Source organism: Anser brachyrhynchus (assembly GCF_964034855.1).
Source record: "Anser brachyrhynchus genome assembly, chromosome: 5".
Lineage (NCBI taxonomy): Eukaryota > Metazoa > Chordata > Aves > Anseriformes > Anatidae > Anser > Anser brachyrhynchus.
The window spans coordinates 63,208,698-63,227,827 of NC_137699.1; the positions used below are offsets into that span (position 1 = coordinate 63,208,698).

Here is a 19,130-nt window from a genome sequence, read left to right on the forward strand (position 1 = left end):
GGTGGGGAGGGAAGCACAGGAGGGTTGCTGCAAAGCCAGAGATGTAAATTTTAAGTTTTGCTCTGGTGGTTGCCCCCAGTTGCCACTGGCAGCCAAAAGAGAGTCAGTGTGCTACTTGGGACTGCTGGCAGGCTTTATGCCAAGGGGTCCTCGGCTAGTGGTGGAGGGGGGATTGTGTCTGGGTGCTGGGACATGGTTTGGAAGCCCTTACATAAATGCTGGCTTTCCGTGGAGCTGCCTTGGTGTCCAGTAGCCTGCCTGCCTGTAGCACTGTAAAAGGCATTAAACTCCTTTGGTCTCATCCAGCTTCCCGGTGGACGGTCACATCTGGCTGCGAGAGGTTTGCAGCTGCCCATGCCAGGAAAGAATCCACCTCTGTCACTTCTAAAGTTTATATTGCAGTGGACTTTTTTTTTTTTTTCTTGAAAAATGTGACCACCCATTTCCCTCCCCTCGGCAAGAGCCAGGCATTCCCACCGTTTCCAAGCATGGCTTTGGGCAGGTGTACCCTCTTCCTGGAGGAAAAGTGCTGGAAAAACACAGCAGCCTTCCTCCAGCAAGTATGGTAAAGGCGAAGGCAAAGCTTTCTCGTTCAGTTCCTGATCGATTGAGAGCATAAATTGAGGCCCTACCTTTAAGCCAAATTGGAGCTAATAGGATATGGGCATGTGTCAGTGAATACACTTAGCTGTGTCATTAATGCTCACTCCACCAACTGGCAAAGTTGTTTGGATTAGATTGTGAGAGATGCTTCAGTGCTTATAAATGCAGGTAGATCCAAAGAGATCTTCGACTTGTCCTGACATCACATTTCCATCAGGAATTGGCCATCAGGGCAGCGTTAAAAATCCCCGAAGGTCCTTGCCCTGTTTTCCAGGTGTGGGTTTTAACAGCCAGTAATGTAGCAGCAAATTTTCTTCATTAGTTTTTTAGAGATGTGCTGCATCACGTGCATCGTGTGTTTGGTGAGATATGGACATTTTTGTGATGCGCATGGAAAATAAAAATGTAAATATGTTGGCAGTACGTCTCTAGTAACTAAAGCGTGCTCAAAGCACCCACCGTGGTCAGGTATTAGAAGTGAGGCACTGCTAGGCCTGTTCAGCCCTGGGGTAGTGGCAGGAGCTGAAGTCACAGCCAGCAGCATCAGGGTGAAAAACCTGCGCCCAGGAGCTGAAAGATCTTCTTCTTTCTTCCCTAATGATCTCTGCCCAGCTGATAGGAGGAGAAAAGCGAAGGAAGGCAGGATGGTCTTGAAAAACAAAAAGACACCGATAGAAAAAGCCTGTGTTCTGTCAGCAGTGACACATGCAAGAATATACCACCGTCCTCCTGCTCCAGCCACAGCCTGGAGTGTGCTCCTATTTCGTTGGAATAGTTAATACAGTTTATATTGATATTAATTCTGCCAAGTTTGGATTTTGGCTGTGGAAGGTGTTTTTAGCTGTGATTTGTGGGTGAAGCTACTGTAGATGGTCATCTTCTCAACTGTAAGTAGAAAGTAAACACTTACAGGAATTCCTTATGCAAGAGCCAGGCTCACTTCCCTTCTTTAAAGAAGAAAAGCTACTTTTTTTTCACTAGGCTCTCACGAAGGAAATGTTTGTGGCTCCCCAGTCACAGAAAGCTGAGTCCTGCTCACATTTCTCTCTTCCCAGACAAAAAGGCATGCAGAATGCACCAAGAATGTTCTCAGCAAAACTGTTTGCTCAGCAAACACCTGATCAGTTGGTAACAAATGAAAAAAAAAACATAAAAAAACACTAAGGAAGAAATGCTTTGAATGAAGTCATTCTTTATTTCTCACATATTTAGATGTCATAGATTCCTGCCAAGTATTTGTTTGCAGATGTTTTTGATTTAAATGTAAGGCTCATATTACCCATCTAATACCCCTGCTGTGTAAATAGAAAGCTGTCATAGGCAACAATGCAACCACTTGATATGTATTGGTCGCATTACCAGTGAGATAAGACGTGATTGCTTTGTAGACTTTATCGATTGGATGGATAATTTGTTGGTTTTCTGGCAGTATTTAGGAAACTTCCTTACGAAAGGCAGCTGAACAACTTGATCTGTTGAGACATAGGGAACAAGAGTCTTTGTCTCCTCTTTAGAAGTGATCGAGCCAGAGAGACACTTTGAGACCTGGGGGAGCTTGAGAAGCTCAAACTTCCAGAATGTCTAAGGTTTTACCGTTCTCCAACAACAGCAAATACAGGTTAATTTGAAAAACAACAGGCAGGAAAGTTAGCGACCTTCGTAACAGACCAAAGGATTCCCAGCCATAAGCAGGGATGTGAAATAACTTACTTGACTGGAGGAGCTCTGGAGCCTAGGCAGAAAGGAGAAAGCATAGCTCAGGACTGGATTTACAACTATTTTTGGAAGAGAGAAGGATGTGTAAGATACAGCCCTGGCTTTTGGTGAGCTGTGAGAAGGCCAGAGCTGTCTGGCCTTCTTGTCGATGTCAAAATATGATGGGAGTTAAGAAATTGCAGTGCTTCCGTGATCTGTAGAAAACTGGGTTGTTTCTGGTGGGAAAAAAAAAAAAAAAAAAAAAAAAGAAGTGTTGAAATGGCCATAAAACCAAAGGTTTTCCAGAATGCAGAGGATAACAAAGCAGAGGATACTCCACAACGAAACTGAAAAGGCTCTGAGAAATCCAAGAATGGGGTAGCAAGGAATTCACAACATTTGAAAGTCTCAGGAAAGCACAAGGTCGTTACTGCTGCTCTTTGTCAAGATACCAGTGCAGATCGTGGGTGACCCTTAGAAATTTGCAGTGGCAAATTTCCAGACAAGTAAGTGCTGTGATGGGGAACGGGAAAGGCCTGCATTTGAGCTGAGCATCATGGAAATGTGTTGTCTGCAGTCACCTTCACTTTGTTTGTCATTGTGACCCAAAACAACAAACACCGAGATCTTTAAAGCAAATTTGAACATATCTCTATCCCATTCAGAACTGCTAAAATAGGTGTCCAAGCTGGATTTGCCTGGGCAAACCACAGAGGGGAATGCAATTGGTTGTAACGTGACTTTTCTATGAGCGTTCCTTCATTAAAAATTACTGTTCTGCTGTAGGATGAACCTGTGTTGCACCTTTTTCATATGGAAAAAAGAAAAGGCAGATTACCTTTGAAAAGGAAATCAAACGCATGCTACCTGGCAACTTCCACAGCCCGAAAAGTTCCGATACCTCTCTCACGTGGGCTCACTTCCTCAGTAATTTTAGTGCCTCAGTCTCTGAAAAATTACCACCAGCCTTCGAAAAATAAACTACAGACAGCCCCCAGAGCAGTCGAGGCGGCTTACTTCCTCAGTTTCGCCCTTCCTCTGGGCAGTGACATCTGGAACCCCCAGGGCTGAAGTTCCTCAAACTTCCAGAAAATTGCTCACCCGTCTTGGTGTGGTCTGTGTCCTTTCATTGCCCAGACTTCTCCTATTTTTTGCTCTTTCCACCTGCTCAGCTTTTCTTTAAATACTCTTGAACCCTTTTACCAGAAGAGCATTGGGGAACAAGGAATGGGCTGGTTTCTCTGCTAAGAGCAAGTTCAGAGGCTGTGCGTGTTGCTGTAACGTAGTGCTGGACTTCAGCAACGCTGCACATGCCCACCGAGACAAAAATCAGCACATGGAGCCCAGTTCCTGTAGGCTGGTGTCCATCAGGTGCAGCCTCAGGCCTCTTGTTTGCTATGGCTTGGGAGATGCTGTAAAGTGCTGCGTGGATATTTGCACACCTTAGGTGTGAAAATGAAAGGTAAACGCCGGCAAATCCTTTAGACTGTGGTGGATTTTTCACTGTTATTTCCTGTCGGCTCACATTGGGACTGTGCAGGGACTTGGAGAGGGAACGATGGAAAATGTGGCGTGCAGGGAGGCAGTTAGGGGCAGCTCGGGACCCTTTCCTCCTGCAGGTGGTCTGCACGGCAGGGTTTCCAGCACCACTTCCCCAGCACCACTTTTAACCGTGAGGATGCCAGCTCTGCGTGCAGCAGGTTTGGTGTGCGCTAAATCCCGTGCCCAGTTCTTGTTGCGGTCGCTTTTTCAGGTCCCGTAAGTACGCAGTGTCTCCCCCAGCCCTCCTCCTTGCCAGGAGCGGAGATCGGAGCGTGGAAGGCATCGCTTTGTCCAAAGAGAGCGCTCAGGACATCGTGCAGATGATCAGATACAGATTGCTGGACACGTTTGTAAGTAAAAAAAAAAAAAACCTGTTTTTTTTTTCCATTGCGGTCATTTTCAGAAGCTCTGATTATGGCATGGAGCTGCGCAGAATAAATATGTTTGCTCGTTATTTCTATCGTGCTGAGTTACATTTGTATGTGTGCTTTATGACTTGGACCAGACAGCCTGGACAAGAATCTGTTGTTTGGAGCGTGGTCTCATGGGGCGAGACCTGGGAGTCTCTCAGCTGGCTTCTGCTCACAGTCCCAGCCCCACTGTTGTGGCCTTGGCTTGGCCTCCTGCAGGGCCTGCTCCCTGCCTCTTGCGCATGAGTTTCAGAAGCTGTGTGGAGCTGGGCTGAGCCTGCCTTGCTTCTCTGCTCACCCCCCTTCATCTCAAAGTGCGCTGCTCCTCCTTCACGCTTGGGCTGGGTGTTAGACATTTCCAAAGTGCACCCAAGACCCATTGTCCATACTTGGTTTTGAGCTTCCTGCATTCAACGTGGACCCTACAGCCTTGCTTAGCCCCTGCCTCGCTCATGTAAGAACAAAAAGCCCAATTTTGTCTTGCTCTCTCCTCCCTCTAAACCCCAATTTCTTGTTTTGATGTCTTGCAGCCAGAAATCACCGTGCAAAATCTGCCTCACTACTTGCAGCTCAGGAAGCCTTTCCTCATCTTGTTTAGCGATGGTGACATCGGTCAGCTGGAAAGCAAGGAAATGCTGAAGCTGGCAAAAGGGATACCCCAGCAAGCGTTTGTACCTTGCTGGTTGAACTTGTGAGTATGCAGAAACCTCTTTGTTTCTTTCCATTAAATTGCTCTTAGCATTTCGGGGCAAGAAAATAAAATGAGTCCGCAATTTCTCAAAACATTATCTATCTGGTAATGTGGTTATTTGGTCTGAAATCATCATGGGTTGGGAGGCCAAATCATTTAGCAATGATTCAGTATGTATTCTGGGCAGCTGCAAAATTGCACAAAAAAGTTAAATTAGTAAAACCTTAATTGATTGCAGAAATAATTGTCAGTAGAATAAAATGTTCTGAAAGATACAGCATGGTAGTTTGACCCTGGCACTGAAGTTATTTGTATTTTTTTTTTACTTAAGACACTCCTGGAGTGTCTTAAAGCAATTATTCCATCAGCAATTAGAGGGAAACGCAGCAGGGCAATTAGTGATTGCTGACCATAGGAAAAAAAAAGTTTCCAGAAGAAGGGACACCCAGAAGAAGCCCTATAAGACAACCTTAAAAATATTGAAGAAACAAAATGAATCCAGGAGCTAAGAAATAAAAAGTTGTAGAAGAAGGGATTTTTTTTTTAATCCCCTCCTCCTGTGTGCATTTTCAGTTTTTAGCCTCTGTTTGTTTTGCCCAAGCCCAGAGACACCTCACTGTCTTAATCATAACGTGCTTTGAAGTCTGGGAAGTGCCTAGCAGCGTGGGCTGAAGTTTTGCTAAAGGGAAATGCACATGTTTTCAAAGAGAGGACGATTTGTGTGCCAGTAATGCGCAAGAAATGAGAGCCCCTGGAACTTCCCCACCTACGCATCTGCCTCTGTTCGCCTTTACTGAGAAAGAAAAGGCTGTCCTTTGTCAGGGCAAGAGTGTTTCCACATGAGGCAGAATATGACCATTGGCTTGTAAAGAGTAACACAGTCCTAGAAAGAGGATCTCATTCCCATGGTGAGAGCCAGCTCAGACCCCGTGCACCACTGAGCCTCAAAATAGCGCCTGAAGGCCTCGTCATCTCCGTGTCCTTGCTGTCCCTCCGTCTCAGTCAGATGTCCTCTTGTGGCTCTCTGGCACTTGGGGAAGTTGCCGTTCCGACTCCTCACCGCTGCCTGCTGACCGTAGGAAACCGCCCTGTTGCTGCCAAGGGACTGGGTTGCGTGAGCACACCCCTCTGCGTTACCTCCTGCCCTTGCTTGCAGGGCGGTGACAGCAGCCAGGCTGCAGGGAGCTGGGAGTTCTCCCCCCCAATTGCACTACAGGGGCTCTGCAGGGAGCTGGGGGTTCTCCCCCCAGATAACACTACAGGGGCTCACCACAGTGGGGGCCGCTGTGTCATTTCTGTCTCTCCTGTTCTTCGAAACTTCTGGTGGAGCAAATTTCACGCCTTCCTACAGGATTTATCCCAGCGGTTCGCTGCTCCTCCTGCTAGAGGATTTCCTCACGCATCTCCTCCTGCTGTCCGCTATCTCCCCATTAGACCCTAATGGCTTGCTTAAGTCACTGAGCCTATAAATATTGCTGGGAGCTTCTACAGCTGTCCCGTAGGTAAAACTGTGTTCGTGTGCCTTGCTGGATGTGGCCCAAGGGCTTCGGCACTTCCTTGATTCTTGGTCATGTTCTGTTTGCTGCCAAACTGCTGCTGAGCGAGTCGAAATCTCTTCTTCTCACCAGGAGGAACACTCCGGTGGGCCACGGGGTCCTGAAGGCATACTTTGCCACCGTGCCTTCGTTGCCTGTTCTCGTCTGGGTGAACCTTCATGCTGGGGGTCAAGTGTTCAAGTTCCCACCAGAGCAGTCTGTCACCGAAACAAACATCTTGTCTTGGCTGGAGAAGCTGAAGGCAGGACTGGAGATTCCCAGCAGTAAGTGGACGAGCGTTTGAAACGTTCCTAAGTGTGCACTCTTAGCTCTGGTCTGTTTATGAGAAGATGCTCCGTGCAATAAATTGTCTGTCCTGGAATTTAATGATGGAAAAACTAGCTATTCTAGTTTGAGTTGGAGCAGTACAAATAGTCCGGCCAGAACAGAATACCCATACTCACGAGTTTGCTTCGGGACTGTTTAATGTTCAGAGCCAAGCATGAATAGTTCTGAATCGACATCTCTTCCCTGTAATAATCCCCAAAGCTGGCTGTGCTCTCCGCTTGCTGAGGACAGATTTGCTGAAACAGTGCTTGCTATTAAAAAGTCTCCTGGCTCCTAGTTGTCAGGGTAAGAAACAGCTGCTCTTTAGGCACCTTCCAACATTATTTTTTTGGTCAGGTGAGTATGAGGAAGCTGGTGTTTTCCTGTGGTCTTTGCAACATAAAGGGTTGGCAGGCTTTTCACCGAGTCCCTCCTGCCTTGATCAGCTGCTGAAGATTTGAGGAAAGGCAAATGTGCCTTCCTAAAGCGTTACACGTAGCCACAGGGTGCCACGGGAGGGGTTGGGAATAACTGGCTGACAGCCTGCTTCAGGCTCCCGAAAGGCAGTGGGGATTTTGATCCGTGATGAATTTCAAAATGAGCCTTTCAAAGCGATTGTTTCCGAACGCCAGCACCAGCCTGGATGGGTAGGACGTGTGGTAGGACGTGTGTAGGATGTCTCAGTACCCAAAGCCATCACTGCTGACCCAGCAAGGGCTGCTGCCACGCTGTCACCCAGCCGTCTCCCCCACCTCTTTCCATCTCCGCTGCTAAAGGCTGCACATTTAGGTCTCCAGTTAGGGACCATCCCTCAGCTTTCAGGGTATCAGAGGGGTGTGCTGACGGTTGGGCAGCACGGCCAAGGGCTGTGCCAGCCATCACAGCCTCCCTTCTCAAGCTTTTAAGCACTATGAACTGTGCGATCAGCCTTAAAAGCATAAATTAAAGAGCATCCTCACTTAGTGGTACTGCTTCCTCTCTGCAGAGACAGCAGTCTCCCTCCGTGCCTAATGACATTTCAGTAATGCACTCATTAACATAGCTATTTGAGGCCCGTCCACTGCTGGAGAGGCACAGAGTGTTGCTGCTCGTCAGCTTCACAGTTTGGAGCTCTGAGGACGTAGGAGCAGGCCGTTGAGGAGAGGAGCCCTTGGCCAGCTCCAGTAAATGTTAATGCATCTGCGGTCAGTTTGGTTTGAGTGTCAGTGTTAGCCGTGGCGATAAAAGTGATCTTTTAAAAAAGATCTTTAATTTTGCATTCACTGGAAGCACGGAAAAGCTATACTTGGTCTGAAATGGAAATAATCTGCAAAGCGGGTCACATCACAGCCTCTTAACTCATTAACAAGCGGCTGCATTCACTTCTCAGGTACCTTGTCTGAGGAAGACTGGAAACCACCTCTTCCTGCTTACGATTTCCTCCAAATGATGGACACCACAGCGCCCGAATTCACCCTCCGTGCCTCCTACCGCCACGGGGACGGGCAGGAGCAGCAGCAGCCAGAAGGCTCTGAAGAGAAGGCCACAGTGCGAGAGGAGACGCCTGAGGAAGCTGGGGTGAAGGCAGAGAAAGTCCAGTCCCCTGGGAGGGATCTGCGTGGGACAGCCCCGAGGCTGGCAGGGAGGGAAAAGCAGGCCAAGAGACACAGTGAGCTGTGAGAGCGAAGGGCTGCGGGACAGTGCCCAGAAAAAACTCTTCTCACTTTCTCAGCCCTCGGTGAGCCTTTGCAACACAGAGGGAGAAGGGAGTTTGGCTGTAAATTGGTGGCGAGGGGATAAAACAGCCCCCGAGTTTCAGTTTAAGTTCCCCGTGGCGCTGCGTTGGTAGTTCTGTGGAACCTGGTGTTTCTCACACCAGAAATGTGTCCGTACAACCTCCTGGGTGCTGTCCGCATCGCATTTCACGGCAAATCACGGGAGCAGAGCTGCGTGGAGGCGGCTGCCGAGGAGTTCTGCCCGCCTGGTAATTAACGGAGCGGCAGGGTGAGCTCACCGTGCACGCGGAGCGCTCGCCTCCCCAACAAATCGTGCCAGAAAAGTTGAATCAGCACAGCCCTTCTGTACGGTTTCTGTATATCTCACCAAGATGCTCTGGTTACCCTGGGCAGGAAGAGTGAGTGATTCCGGGACAAAGAGCACTTCTCTCCCCTTGGTTCCAGCAGAGGCTCGGCAGATCTGTCGGCGAGCTCTGCCCTCGATAAGCAGTTCGGTCTGCCCTGTGACTACGCAGAGCCGCGAGGGCAAACGTTCCACTCACCCCAAATCTGCAGTGTTTAAACTGACACACAGCTGTTTACACCTGAGTCGGGAACTGAATTCATTAGCGTGCATCCTCGGGGGTAACAGCGGTATCTGGCTAAGGTGGCTTTATTATGAAGGCCAGAACTCGGGTCATCACAGCAGCTGTGAGTACCCAGCACAAATATTTGCCAGCAAAGCCCAAGGGTGGGCAGATCGGGCGATGGCTTTTCTCAGTGCTGGCATTTTCTTGGTTGCAAGCCCAGGGGGTTATTTACAGCCTCTGCTATTTTTCTGTGGTCTCAGTAACAGCAGTGAGGTTGGTGCCTTCTGAGGCAAGGACGGTGCGGGGAATGAGGTGTGTGGGAAGGCCAGCAGTACAGAAACGAGGGGAGAGAGATGAGGGGCAAGGCTGGCGGTGCTGGGGAGAGGCTGTTCCCGTGTGTGACAGAGCCGCTCCACGTCCTTCTGGTGAGGACTGGGAGATTCAGGGCCCGGGGAAGTGGCGTTCCAGCCCTTGCTTGTTTCCTCAAGACAGCAGAAGGTCCGTCATTCCATGCTGCGAGACATCTTGGGGTGCGAGCTGGGGAGAAGCGCGGTGTGGTCAGAGGGAAGCTCTGTCTAATCCCACTGGTGGCCACGACAATCTTCTTCCCACTGCCTTTAACCTGCTCTGTTCCACAGCACTGCCGAGGTGTGCCGGGAGGGTCGGATCTTCCTCCTTAACGGCTCTGAAGTTCCTGGTGAGGGGGGAAAAAATGGTGTTAAGGAACCACCGAGAGCATTGTGAAGTCTCTCTCTCCCATCCTGCAAGCAGCCTGCGTGGTTGGGAGTATTTTGAAATGCCGAGAAATAAACCATTACTCTTGTGCTCTCCTTGAAGCCCTTAATTGGAGCAGGCCGTTTTTGGACTTACTGACCGGGCTCGGGGCCAAAATATATGTATTTAAAGTACCGAGCTGCAGTATGCAGAACGGAGTCTGCCGTGCAGCAGAACTTTCCCAGGGGGAAGGGGGAGGTCGGCGAGTTCTCCTCCGTGAGTTCCTGCCGTTCCTCGGCAGCAAGCAGCCGTCCCACCGCGCTCCGCGAGCGGTACGGGGGGCATTGCCACCGCTGCCCCCAGTGACACCACTGCTGCTCTCCCTCCTGCTGCATCACTCTCCCGCTTCAGGCAGGCAAAGTACGATATCTGGGCTTATCCCTCGGTCTCAAATAAACCCTTATCTCCGGTTTAATCACTCGGCGTTCGTCTTGGTTGCGAGCGCTGCGGTGCGTGGAGCGCCTGACGTCCCGGATCAGCGTGCCCAGGGTGGAAGCGCGCTTCCAGGAAGGCTCCTTCAGCCTCTGCGTGCCTACGGCAGGAGGATCCCTTACTTCAGCAGATTTTGTGCAATCCGAGGAGTCTTCCCGGATCCCCGCTGCTCTTGGCAGCGCGTTAATTTTTTTTTTATCGCGGACCTTAGCCACGCGGTGTCTGGGCAGGAGCCTGTCACTAGGGGTCAGTGCCACATCTCGGTTATGGCTGGAAAAATTGCTGCCTTTGAGGGTGCTGCTCAGTTCTTCCTGGAGAATTGCCATCGAAGCCGTGGGGGTTCAGGAATCGGATATCTTGGGGGGGGGTGCGGGTGGCTGAGGGCCTGCTTGCTGCCGGGGGCGGTGGCCGTAGCAAGCCTAAGAGCCGGGGAGTCGCAGCGCTACGGGGTTCAGCGCCCACGTCGCCAGTGGGGTCCCTAAACCCCGAGCCTCCCAGCAGGGGTTCGGAAGCGCCGGGAACCCCGAAAGAAACCGGCAGGTCCCTGTGGTGACGCGGGGAAGGGAAGGGACGTGCTGCTAGCATCGAGCTGGCCGGCCGCCGCGTCTGATGGAGCTGCTGACCCCAAGCACGGGTGTGGGGCAGGGTCCTGCACCCCATCGGGTTGCACGGGCCTGGCTCCGAGCTTGTTTGTTTCTTTAAACACAAAATGTCTTTTCCATTGTGCGGCGCTAGCAGGCACTTGGAGCATGGAGGCAATCTATGGAGGCATATATGTGCCAGGATACGTACATACGGGGAGAAAATGTTCCGAGTCCTGGGAGCAGTTTGATTGTGGTCTGCATCCTCCAGCACTCCCGGTCGCTGGCAGAAGCAGCCCTGTATTATGTTATTTTTAATAGCGATGGCCCTGGGGAAAGACCAACACGGAAAGAAGTGCTCAGCAAAGCCCAGTGTGTGTTTATGGACGGGAGTGAGAAGAGAGCCCGAGGAAGAAGAGCTCTGCAGTCCCGGGGGCGGCTGCGAGGCACAGAGTGAGCCCCACCAGGCTGGAGAGGAGGAATTCAGAGCAGTGGAAGGAAGCCAGCGATCGCTGCAGGATGGCGTGCATATCTACATCTTCTTTGCGTCCCGGCACATGCTGATAGGCAAGGGAAGCACAATCACAGTGAACGTTGATGCTATCAGCTCCCTTTTCAACCATTTGACATTAAAACGTGTCTGTGTGGACAAACCGCAGGTCTCTGTCTCCGAAGATGATGCTAGCGAGGTGCACAATGAGCTGATGAGCCGATAGGTTTCCTGATAGATTGTATTGATGGAAAGTATTGACATTTTGGGGGTTTATATCACGCCCTTCTTTTGATTGTACTGCAGCACTAAAAGTCAGAGGTGGACATATCAAGTACTTCGGTTCTTTGGAAGTCTTTCAGGGGGGGTTCGGATGTCAGTCGTTGAACAGAAGACAAGATGATGGTACAAAATAATGGATTACGTGGTTGTGCCTGAGAGCAAAGCAGTTTAGCTCTCTGTCCCAGACAATATGAAGCGCTCCATGCGCCGTGAGCTGCCTGCAGAGCCGTCACCATCGCCTGGGAAGGAGCAGGGTGCTTGCTAGAGGGCCTGAGGGATCATTTAGGGTACGCGTTGGGTTTTCCGTGTTTAAGGAGATGTAAGAGTAACTACTACAGAGGGCCCTGGTGCATGGCTTGGCCGAGGGGCGGCAGACCGAAGCACTTGCAGGCCCCGGGACTCAGCAGTTCTCAGCCCATCCCTGTCCCCGTGCCCCACACCGCCCTTTAAGCCCCGCTCCCTGCGGCTGCACACCAGGAATACAGCTGTAGGCTGGTTAAAGCCAGCGGAAGGAGGCTTGCGGGGAGAGGATGGGGCACGGGAAGGACACGTGCTGGCGTGCGGGCGGCTGCCAGCTCTGCCAGGATGTGAACCAGGACAAGAGCCGGGGGGCTGGCTTGCGGTGCTTGTGCTCAGCGGTTCCTGGTGCCGCGGGGACGCAGCGTCTGGCAGGGCTGGGGGAAGGAGGAAGAGGAGGAGGAGGGTGGCAGGCCTTCCTCCTGGCACTGACGGAGCCACAGCCGAGTGAGAGGTACCAGCTGAGCTCACCTCCTGCTGAGGCTGTCTCAAACCACCCAGGTCCCGAGGGGCACCGAGGTCCCCGGTTTTAAAAGGGTGACCCCCCCAAGCATTGCGGCACCCGGGGCTGCGATCCCAGTGGCCTTGGCACTGCTGAAGGGGACGGGAGACAGGGAGGAGCTGGCATGGTGTCGGCGCGGCTGGGGATGGCAGAGGAGCTGTGCTTGCGTACGGCTGGGGAAGGGAGGGCACGGGGGCAGGATGGAGCTGGGCTGAGAGATAACGGGTGGCCGTGGGGCGGGCTGGGTTTCCTTATTGCCAGCGTGTCCGCCTGGCACTTCCACCGCTAAAAATACGGCTGTGCTCCTGGTGCTGGCCGGGGGAGAGCTGCGGGCAGGTAGGAGCGGCACCCGAAGCCGTGGTTCCTCGCAGGGTGGCCGCCGTGCCCGGGGCGGGGGTGAAGCCCGAGGAAGGGGAGACCAAGCTGGAGGAGCAGGACCCAGAAGGGGCCACCCCTCCGGGGTGAATTTCCCCCTGGATCAGCCCGGCTCAGGGGAGCCCTGAGGGTTGTGCAGGGCTGGGAGTGGAGGTGGCACGTCCCCGGCGCCACGTCGCTGCCTTCATTGTTCATTGTTCCAGCGCGGGGACAGGAGGCGATAAGGGAGGAGAGGGCACCGCTGCGGTTCCAGCTCCTCGACAGGTTATTTCCCCGCTCGCCTGACCTCTCCTTAGGTAAACTGAGTGCTTCGCCTCCCTTGGAGTTTACTTTGCTCTCCCGCGCTCGTCGGCGCAGCACGGGGCCCTTGGACAACAGCACGGCTCTATTAATAGCTCGTGGGGTTGCCAAATCCCTCCTGGGTGTTGAAAGAGCGGCTGCAATACGGTGATTCAGCCCTGGGTGGTGGGACACGGGCGGCTTCCCCGCGGGGCCGTGCTGGGAAGGGTCCCCACATCCCATCCCGGAGGGACACGGCCAGCTCCCCGGCACGGAGCAGAGGTGGGGAAGGGCCTTTGCTCCCTTGGCTTGCTTGCAACACAAACAGTTGTATCGTGAAACCAGGGCTTGTTCCTCTCTGCTGGCTGGCGCCCAAGCTCCTGGGCTGGGCTCGCCGGGCTCGTTCTGCACATGCACCTGTAAAAAAAACCAAGATCCCCCGGTGGGGACGGAGCCACGGATGAGCCACGGCAGCTCCTTGCACGCGGAGCTGGAGAAGGGATTGCAAACCGCGACGCCCTGGCCCGGTTTTGCTCCACGAGCAGCCCTGCCAGGAGGAGAGCGGAGGCAGAGCCTCGCTGCGCGCCGCACACGGCACCTCCTCGGGTCCCTTTTTGGGTTTTAGGTCCTGGGGTCTTGTCTCCAGCAGCCGGGCTCGCTGGGAGTGACCCTGCTGGGGAATGGGAGCTTCGGAGGGCTGGGTGAGCCCCGAGAGATGCTCTGGGTGACTCTGGGTGAGCGGGGCCAGGCGCTAACACCAAGGCAAATATTTAGCGAGGCAGTTAGTGCCCAAAAATAACTGTAAGTGTTTTCAGGAGCAAAGCCAGCGCGGTATCCATGGGCCTCCCAGCGCGGGGCAGCTCCCAGCCCCGGGCACGGAGGTAGGGGAGGGACACGGCCAGCACCTGGCCACTCATTGCACGTGGGGTCTGAGTCCTCCCAGCGGTGACGAGGAGCCGGCCCCCGCCGAGCTGGGGGGCTCAGCACACCCTGCTCAGGGCAGCCCGCCGAGAAGCATCCTTCAGTGCCCGGGGGCTGGGGCCGAGCATCCCCGTGGGCTGGTGTCTGTGCTGCTTTGGGCGTAAGGGGGAAAAGCTCCGGGAGGCAGCAGATCCCCCGCTGCACGCATCCGCCCGGGGGCTGGAAATGGCTCTGGCTCCTCCGGCAAAGCCGCTGCGTGCTCCAGAGCAGTGCCTGCAGCAGGCACCCACGGCATCTGGCTCCGGTTCGCCGGCGGCGATGGTGTGCGCAGAGCCCCAGCCCAGCCTTTTCCTCACCCTCCCCACGGCCCTACGTTTCCCCCCCCCCGCTCAAAAACCCCTCTTCTCTCCCCAGGCCACCGCTGGTTTCTCCAGGAGGGCCAAGAAACCCAACCCAGCTCACTGAGCGTGGGCACCAGCTCCGGTAACACCCCGGGGTGCGACCGACCGCGGCTCAACCCGCGGGTTCTTAGGGAGGAGAGTGGCAAACGCCAGCTCGCAGCCCTCTCCTGCCCCAACCTGCAGCGGATCTGGCACCTGGGGGGCTCCGAGGCCAGCCAAGGACCCCCTGGGGACGGACCCCGCAAGGGCTCCGGGTCCCCTGCTCTTCTCCTGGGGTCGGGGAGGAGGCAGCAGCGAGCGCAGCGACCTTTGAAGAAACAAGCCGAGGTCATTTTCTTCCCTGCGCGTCTCAGATTTACCCCAGGGGGTGGCTTGCTGGATGACGCCCTCGGTGCAATTTTGGGGTGGAAAACCCAGAAGTGTGACCGTGACAGCAAAGCCCAGGTTCCACGCAGGGAAAGCCGCCAGAAACCCGAGGATCCTTTTATCCTCGCCCCGTGGTTTGTGCCGGGGGATGAGTCAGGAGCTGGGGTTGGGAACGGCTTCACAACCCAGCAAGCTCCCGATGGCCAAGCTTCACCGATTCCTCCGGCCGGGCACATCCAGAAGAGACAGAGAAATGGGGCCAGCTGGCTCCTCTTCCCCCCGTGTTCACGCAGCGGAGAGCACCCTGAGGACCCCCCGCCGCTCCCCCTGTCCCCAGCGAGGCCACTTCCAGCCTCCCGGTGGCACTGGCAGAGCCACTGCCCTCCGCACCCAGCTGCACGGGTTTTCCCAAAAAATGCCCTGCGAGGGTCCTAAAAAAAATGCCCTGCGAGGGTCCGAAACCCGCTGCAAGGATGAGGACCTCGCAATGACCCCCAGCAAGGATGAGGGCTCCAGGACCCCTTTGCAAGGACAGGAGCCCCCCCTGAAGTCCTCACCTTCCCCTCCGCCAGGACAGGGACCCCACAGGGACCTCCTGGAGGTCCGGGTGCGCTCTGTGAGGGTGCAGACCCCAAAGGGACCCCACAGGGACCTCCTGGAGGTCCGGGTGCGCTCTGTGAGGGTGCAGACCCCAAAGGGACCCCACAGGGACCTCCTGGAGGTCCGGGTGCGCTCTGTGAGGGTGCAGACCCCAAAGGGACCCCACAGGGACCTGCTGGCAGGGCGGGGTGGGGATGGCTGTGTTAGAAAAATGCACCGAGTGCCAAGTCCCAGGGTAAAACTGAGGCTGTGACATTCCCCAGCGGCCTCCCCGCTCCTGGTGGAGCTGTGCCCTCCAGCACCACACGGCCCCATCCTGCCCTCCTGATCCCAGCAGGGCTCTGGCAAGGCCGAGCAGGGGCAGAAAGCAGTAAAATGTGACCCAAAAAACGCTCTGAGTGCTGCACTGCAAAGGCAGGCCCCAAAACAAACACACACGCACGAAAAAAATCCTTCCCGGCTTAGCCTGCCCTCCTAAAAACACGGAATGACTTCGGAAAAGTGTGAGAAAAGAGGAGCTGCTCCCCCCGACCGGGGAAAAGCAGCAAAGGAGCAACGGGGTGGCCAGAGCCGTGTCCCCATCGGCCCTACCAGGGCTTGGGGTCACGGTTCCTGGGGCTTTGCAGTGCCTGAGAAGGGCTGAGCTCCCTCAAAAAGGGGCTGGATGATGAACGTGTGCCTGAAAACCCCTCGTGGAAGGGATGCACCACGCCAGGGCGCTTCAGCGCCCCGAATAAAAGAGAGTCAACTTCGGGTCGAAGCGAGATCATCAGTTACAAACTTTGCAGCTCTTCACGACCCATGCTAACAACCAACCCCACCGAGAAAAGAACCGAAAACCACCCGCGGCCGTGGTGGCACGGCTGGGGACAGCCCCGGGGGCTGCGGGGACGGCGGTGGCCGGGGGCCCGGTGCCCGTGCCGGGAATGCCGGGACCGGAGCAGCTCCATCCCCGGGGCCGTCTGAGAGCCGTCACGGCCGCAAACGGGCCTTTCCCATCCCCGATCGGATGGAAGAGGCATTTAGGGGAGGAAATAGCAGCTGCTCGTGACAAATAAACGTTCCCTCGTGTATACATCCACTCGGCACGACAAAGTCCATCGCTCCCCGGTCTCTGTGTGGCCGGAGCTCTGGTAGCACTGCGGATAAACACGGGGAAAACCAAAGAGCTCGGGAACGGCCCCGTGTAAACACAGCCCTTGGCTCTTTTTTTAACTCTGCTCAAAACTCTGCCTGCTTTGAAATCTCACATCTGGCCCGGCCACCGCCAGCCCTCCTGCCCGTGGGAAGAGAAACAAAAATCTCGCGTGCCCTCTCAGCATCACCTGGGGGTGTCGAGCTCCAGGGAAATGGCATCCGCAGGGGTTTTCTCTGCCCTGCCATTGTGGTGCTTTGTACCCAGCACCGTTCCCGGGCTGCAAATCCCGTGCAGAGCAAGGCGGGCAGAAAAAAAATATATATATATATTACATATATATAAATTCAGCAGCTTGCTGGGAAAAGCGCGGCTGGAGGTTGCGTGTGATGGGGGCTGTTTACAGCAGCTGGTGGGAGTGATAAATCTGCAGATGCTCAGCGTGAGTAACTGCTCCGGGAGCCTGCAGGGCCGGGGATGGGAAGGGGATGGGATGGGGATGGGATGGGGGGAGTGTGGGGCTTGGCTGGGTTCCCTCGCGTGGCGAGCAGCACCCTCGGGCTCTGCGCCCAGAGCAGGAGGCCCCCCAGCCCCGGCACGCAGGTGGTTTCCCTGTTCGTGGCCGCAGCAGCCCCAGCCTTTGTTCTTTTTCTGGAGATTCCCGAACTGACAGTGGGGCTGCAGCACCGGGAGGATTTGCTGCCATAGCACGGAGAAGTGCGGAGTCCTGCTGGGTCTCCTGCTCAGCACCCCCTCGGCCCCACCGTCAGCGCCGTGCCCCGTGGCTTGGCGTGGTGACCACCGAAAGGCATCGCTCGCAAAGCAGAGAAACAAACCTCTTTTTTTTTTTTTCTATTTTTAGGGGTTTTTCTTTCAGCCACAAACTGGCAGCTTCTGCAGCTGAACCGCAGCGAAACCAGGCCAGGTGGGAGCTGCTCTCGGGGACCCAGACTACCCAAATTTGCGGTCTGCCCGGCCCTGTCTGCTCTGCACGTGGCTGGCTCCGAAATCCCGGGACCTTTGCTCTCCCCCTCGCACGGGCCCAGCTCTTGAGGCTGCTAACGGGGGTAAAAAGCTGATAAAAGGGGGTTGGTTTGCAGGAGAGATAGCAGCAGGCAGCGTGTGGGGCAGGGCGGGAGCGATACGGCACGCTCAGCCGTGGGTCGTAGCTTATAAAAGATGCGGCCAGATGCTTGACATGGCTCTGACACTGTTTAGTCTCCTGGTTTGGAGGACTCGGATTGCTTTGGGAAATGCGGCTCGGCTGCTTTTCCCCGCGGACCGCGTGGCTGGGGTGGACGCGGATGTTTCCATGATTCAGAGGAACCCACTTCAAAAACCGAGCAGCCCGGCACGTGAAGCCCTCGCGGCTCCCCGGGGCGCTCACACGTCAGGCTGCGGGGCAGGGACCGGGCGGTCACCTCCCTCCCGACCCCCCCTGTGGGGGCTTTGCCATCACAGCAGGTTATATGGGCACAGGGGAAAGCCCTTGGTAATTTTTGGCTTTGATAATTCGGCTTTGATGGTTTTTTTCGCGGGGTGGCACACCTCCAGTCCGTGGGTCACTGCTCCGCGGGTACCGAATCCCTCCCGCCAGCATCCGTGGCGCTGGCAGAGCCCTCACGGCCAAATTACCCTGCTTGGGGAAAAAGTGATCCGTCTTCACTCCGCACGCAGCGGTCGTACGGGGAGAGGAAGCTGGGAAAACACAACCCTGCGTGCCTCAGCTGGATGCTCTTAGCCGGGACGACTTTCTCCGGGGGCGAGCGCCGGGGCGGCGGGGGCTCGCCGTGCGCACGCAGCCCCGGAGCAAACAAACAAGCGGCGGCCTTGGAGGGTTTGCTCTCGTGCCGGGCGGCGGCGGCTGTATTTTTAGCTCCCTGCCCTCGCAGGGTTCACACAAATGTCCCCCTTGTGCTTTCAAGCAGCCGGAGATCCTCTTGCCAAGCCCGCCGGGTGTCCCCGCGGTTCGCTTTCCCAGCGTGGAGCATCCCCACCATGTCCCCCCCCCCGGGGCCGCCGGCTGAGCTGTGCCTCTGCCTCCCGTGTTCCTCCCTCCTGCATCGGAGCCGTGGCCAGGTACGGGTGGGACAGGGAGCCCAGAGGAGCAAAATCCCCCAATAAGCCAAAAGGCAGCACCGCTGGAGGTGCTGGGGGGAGACCTCGACCGCTGCGGGGCTGCACAGAGCCACCAAAATCCATGAAAATGAAAATAAACATAAATATCATTCATACATTGCAAAAAAAAACCTGAAAATATGGCCGCTGAGAAGTAATCCCGCTCGCGTCCTTGCTGTTCCCAAGGTCTTGTAGACCTCCTGTGATGGGCTGGATCGGGGATTTGTTGCTCCAGGCTCTGGCTGTGAGGCTGCGATGCTTGGGGTGCCCCGGCTGCTCCGGGGAAGGGGTGATGCCCCTGCTAAGTGGGTTCCGGGTAAAATGCAGCCTGAGCCCTGCCCTGGGGATGCTGGAGGAGGAGGGTGCTCGGTGTTGGTCCCTGGTGCTAACAAGCGACTCGAAAAACCCAGGAAAATGGGTTGCAGAGGGGCTGGAAGCGTTTCTTGTTAGCGCACGGGGACGCAGAGAGCTGAGAACAGCTCCGGCCAGC

The 19,130-nt window shown here is 55.0% G+C and overlaps 2 protein-coding genes across 6 annotated transcripts in view; both read left to right on the forward strand.

The window, feature by feature from the left end:
• The window catches only part of TXNDC16 (thioredoxin domain containing 16), a 42,291-nt gene extending 32,368 nt beyond the window's left edge, over positions 1–9,923 (forward strand). For all 5 annotated transcript variants that reach the window (XM_080594110.1, XM_080594109.1, XM_080594112.1 and 2 more), the window contains 4 exons: positions 4,052–4,190; positions 4,781–4,941; positions 6,570–6,760; positions 8,173–9,923. In XM_080594110.1, the coding sequence (XP_080450236.1) occupies positions 4,052–4,190; positions 4,781–4,941; positions 6,570–6,760; positions 8,173–8,462 (781 nt within the window). In that variant the 3' untranslated portion in view covers positions 8,463–9,923. The remainder of the gene's footprint in view (positions 1–4,051; positions 4,191–4,780; positions 4,942–6,569; positions 6,761–8,172) is intronic.
• A 2,253-nt stretch (positions 9,924–12,176) lies between these two features.
• LOC308196602 (uncharacterized protein) lies at positions 12,177–15,449 on the forward strand (the record flags this gene model as incomplete). The annotated part of the gene is made up of 3 exons (XM_080595742.1): positions 12,177–12,268; positions 12,848–13,116; positions 14,435–15,449. The coding sequence occupies 3 exons, from the start codon at positions 12,177–12,179 to the stop codon at positions 15,220–15,222; spliced, it is 1,149 nt and encodes a 382-aa protein (XP_080451868.1). The 3' UTR covers positions 15,223–15,449.
• Between the last annotated feature and the right edge of the window lie 3,681 nt (positions 15,450–19,130).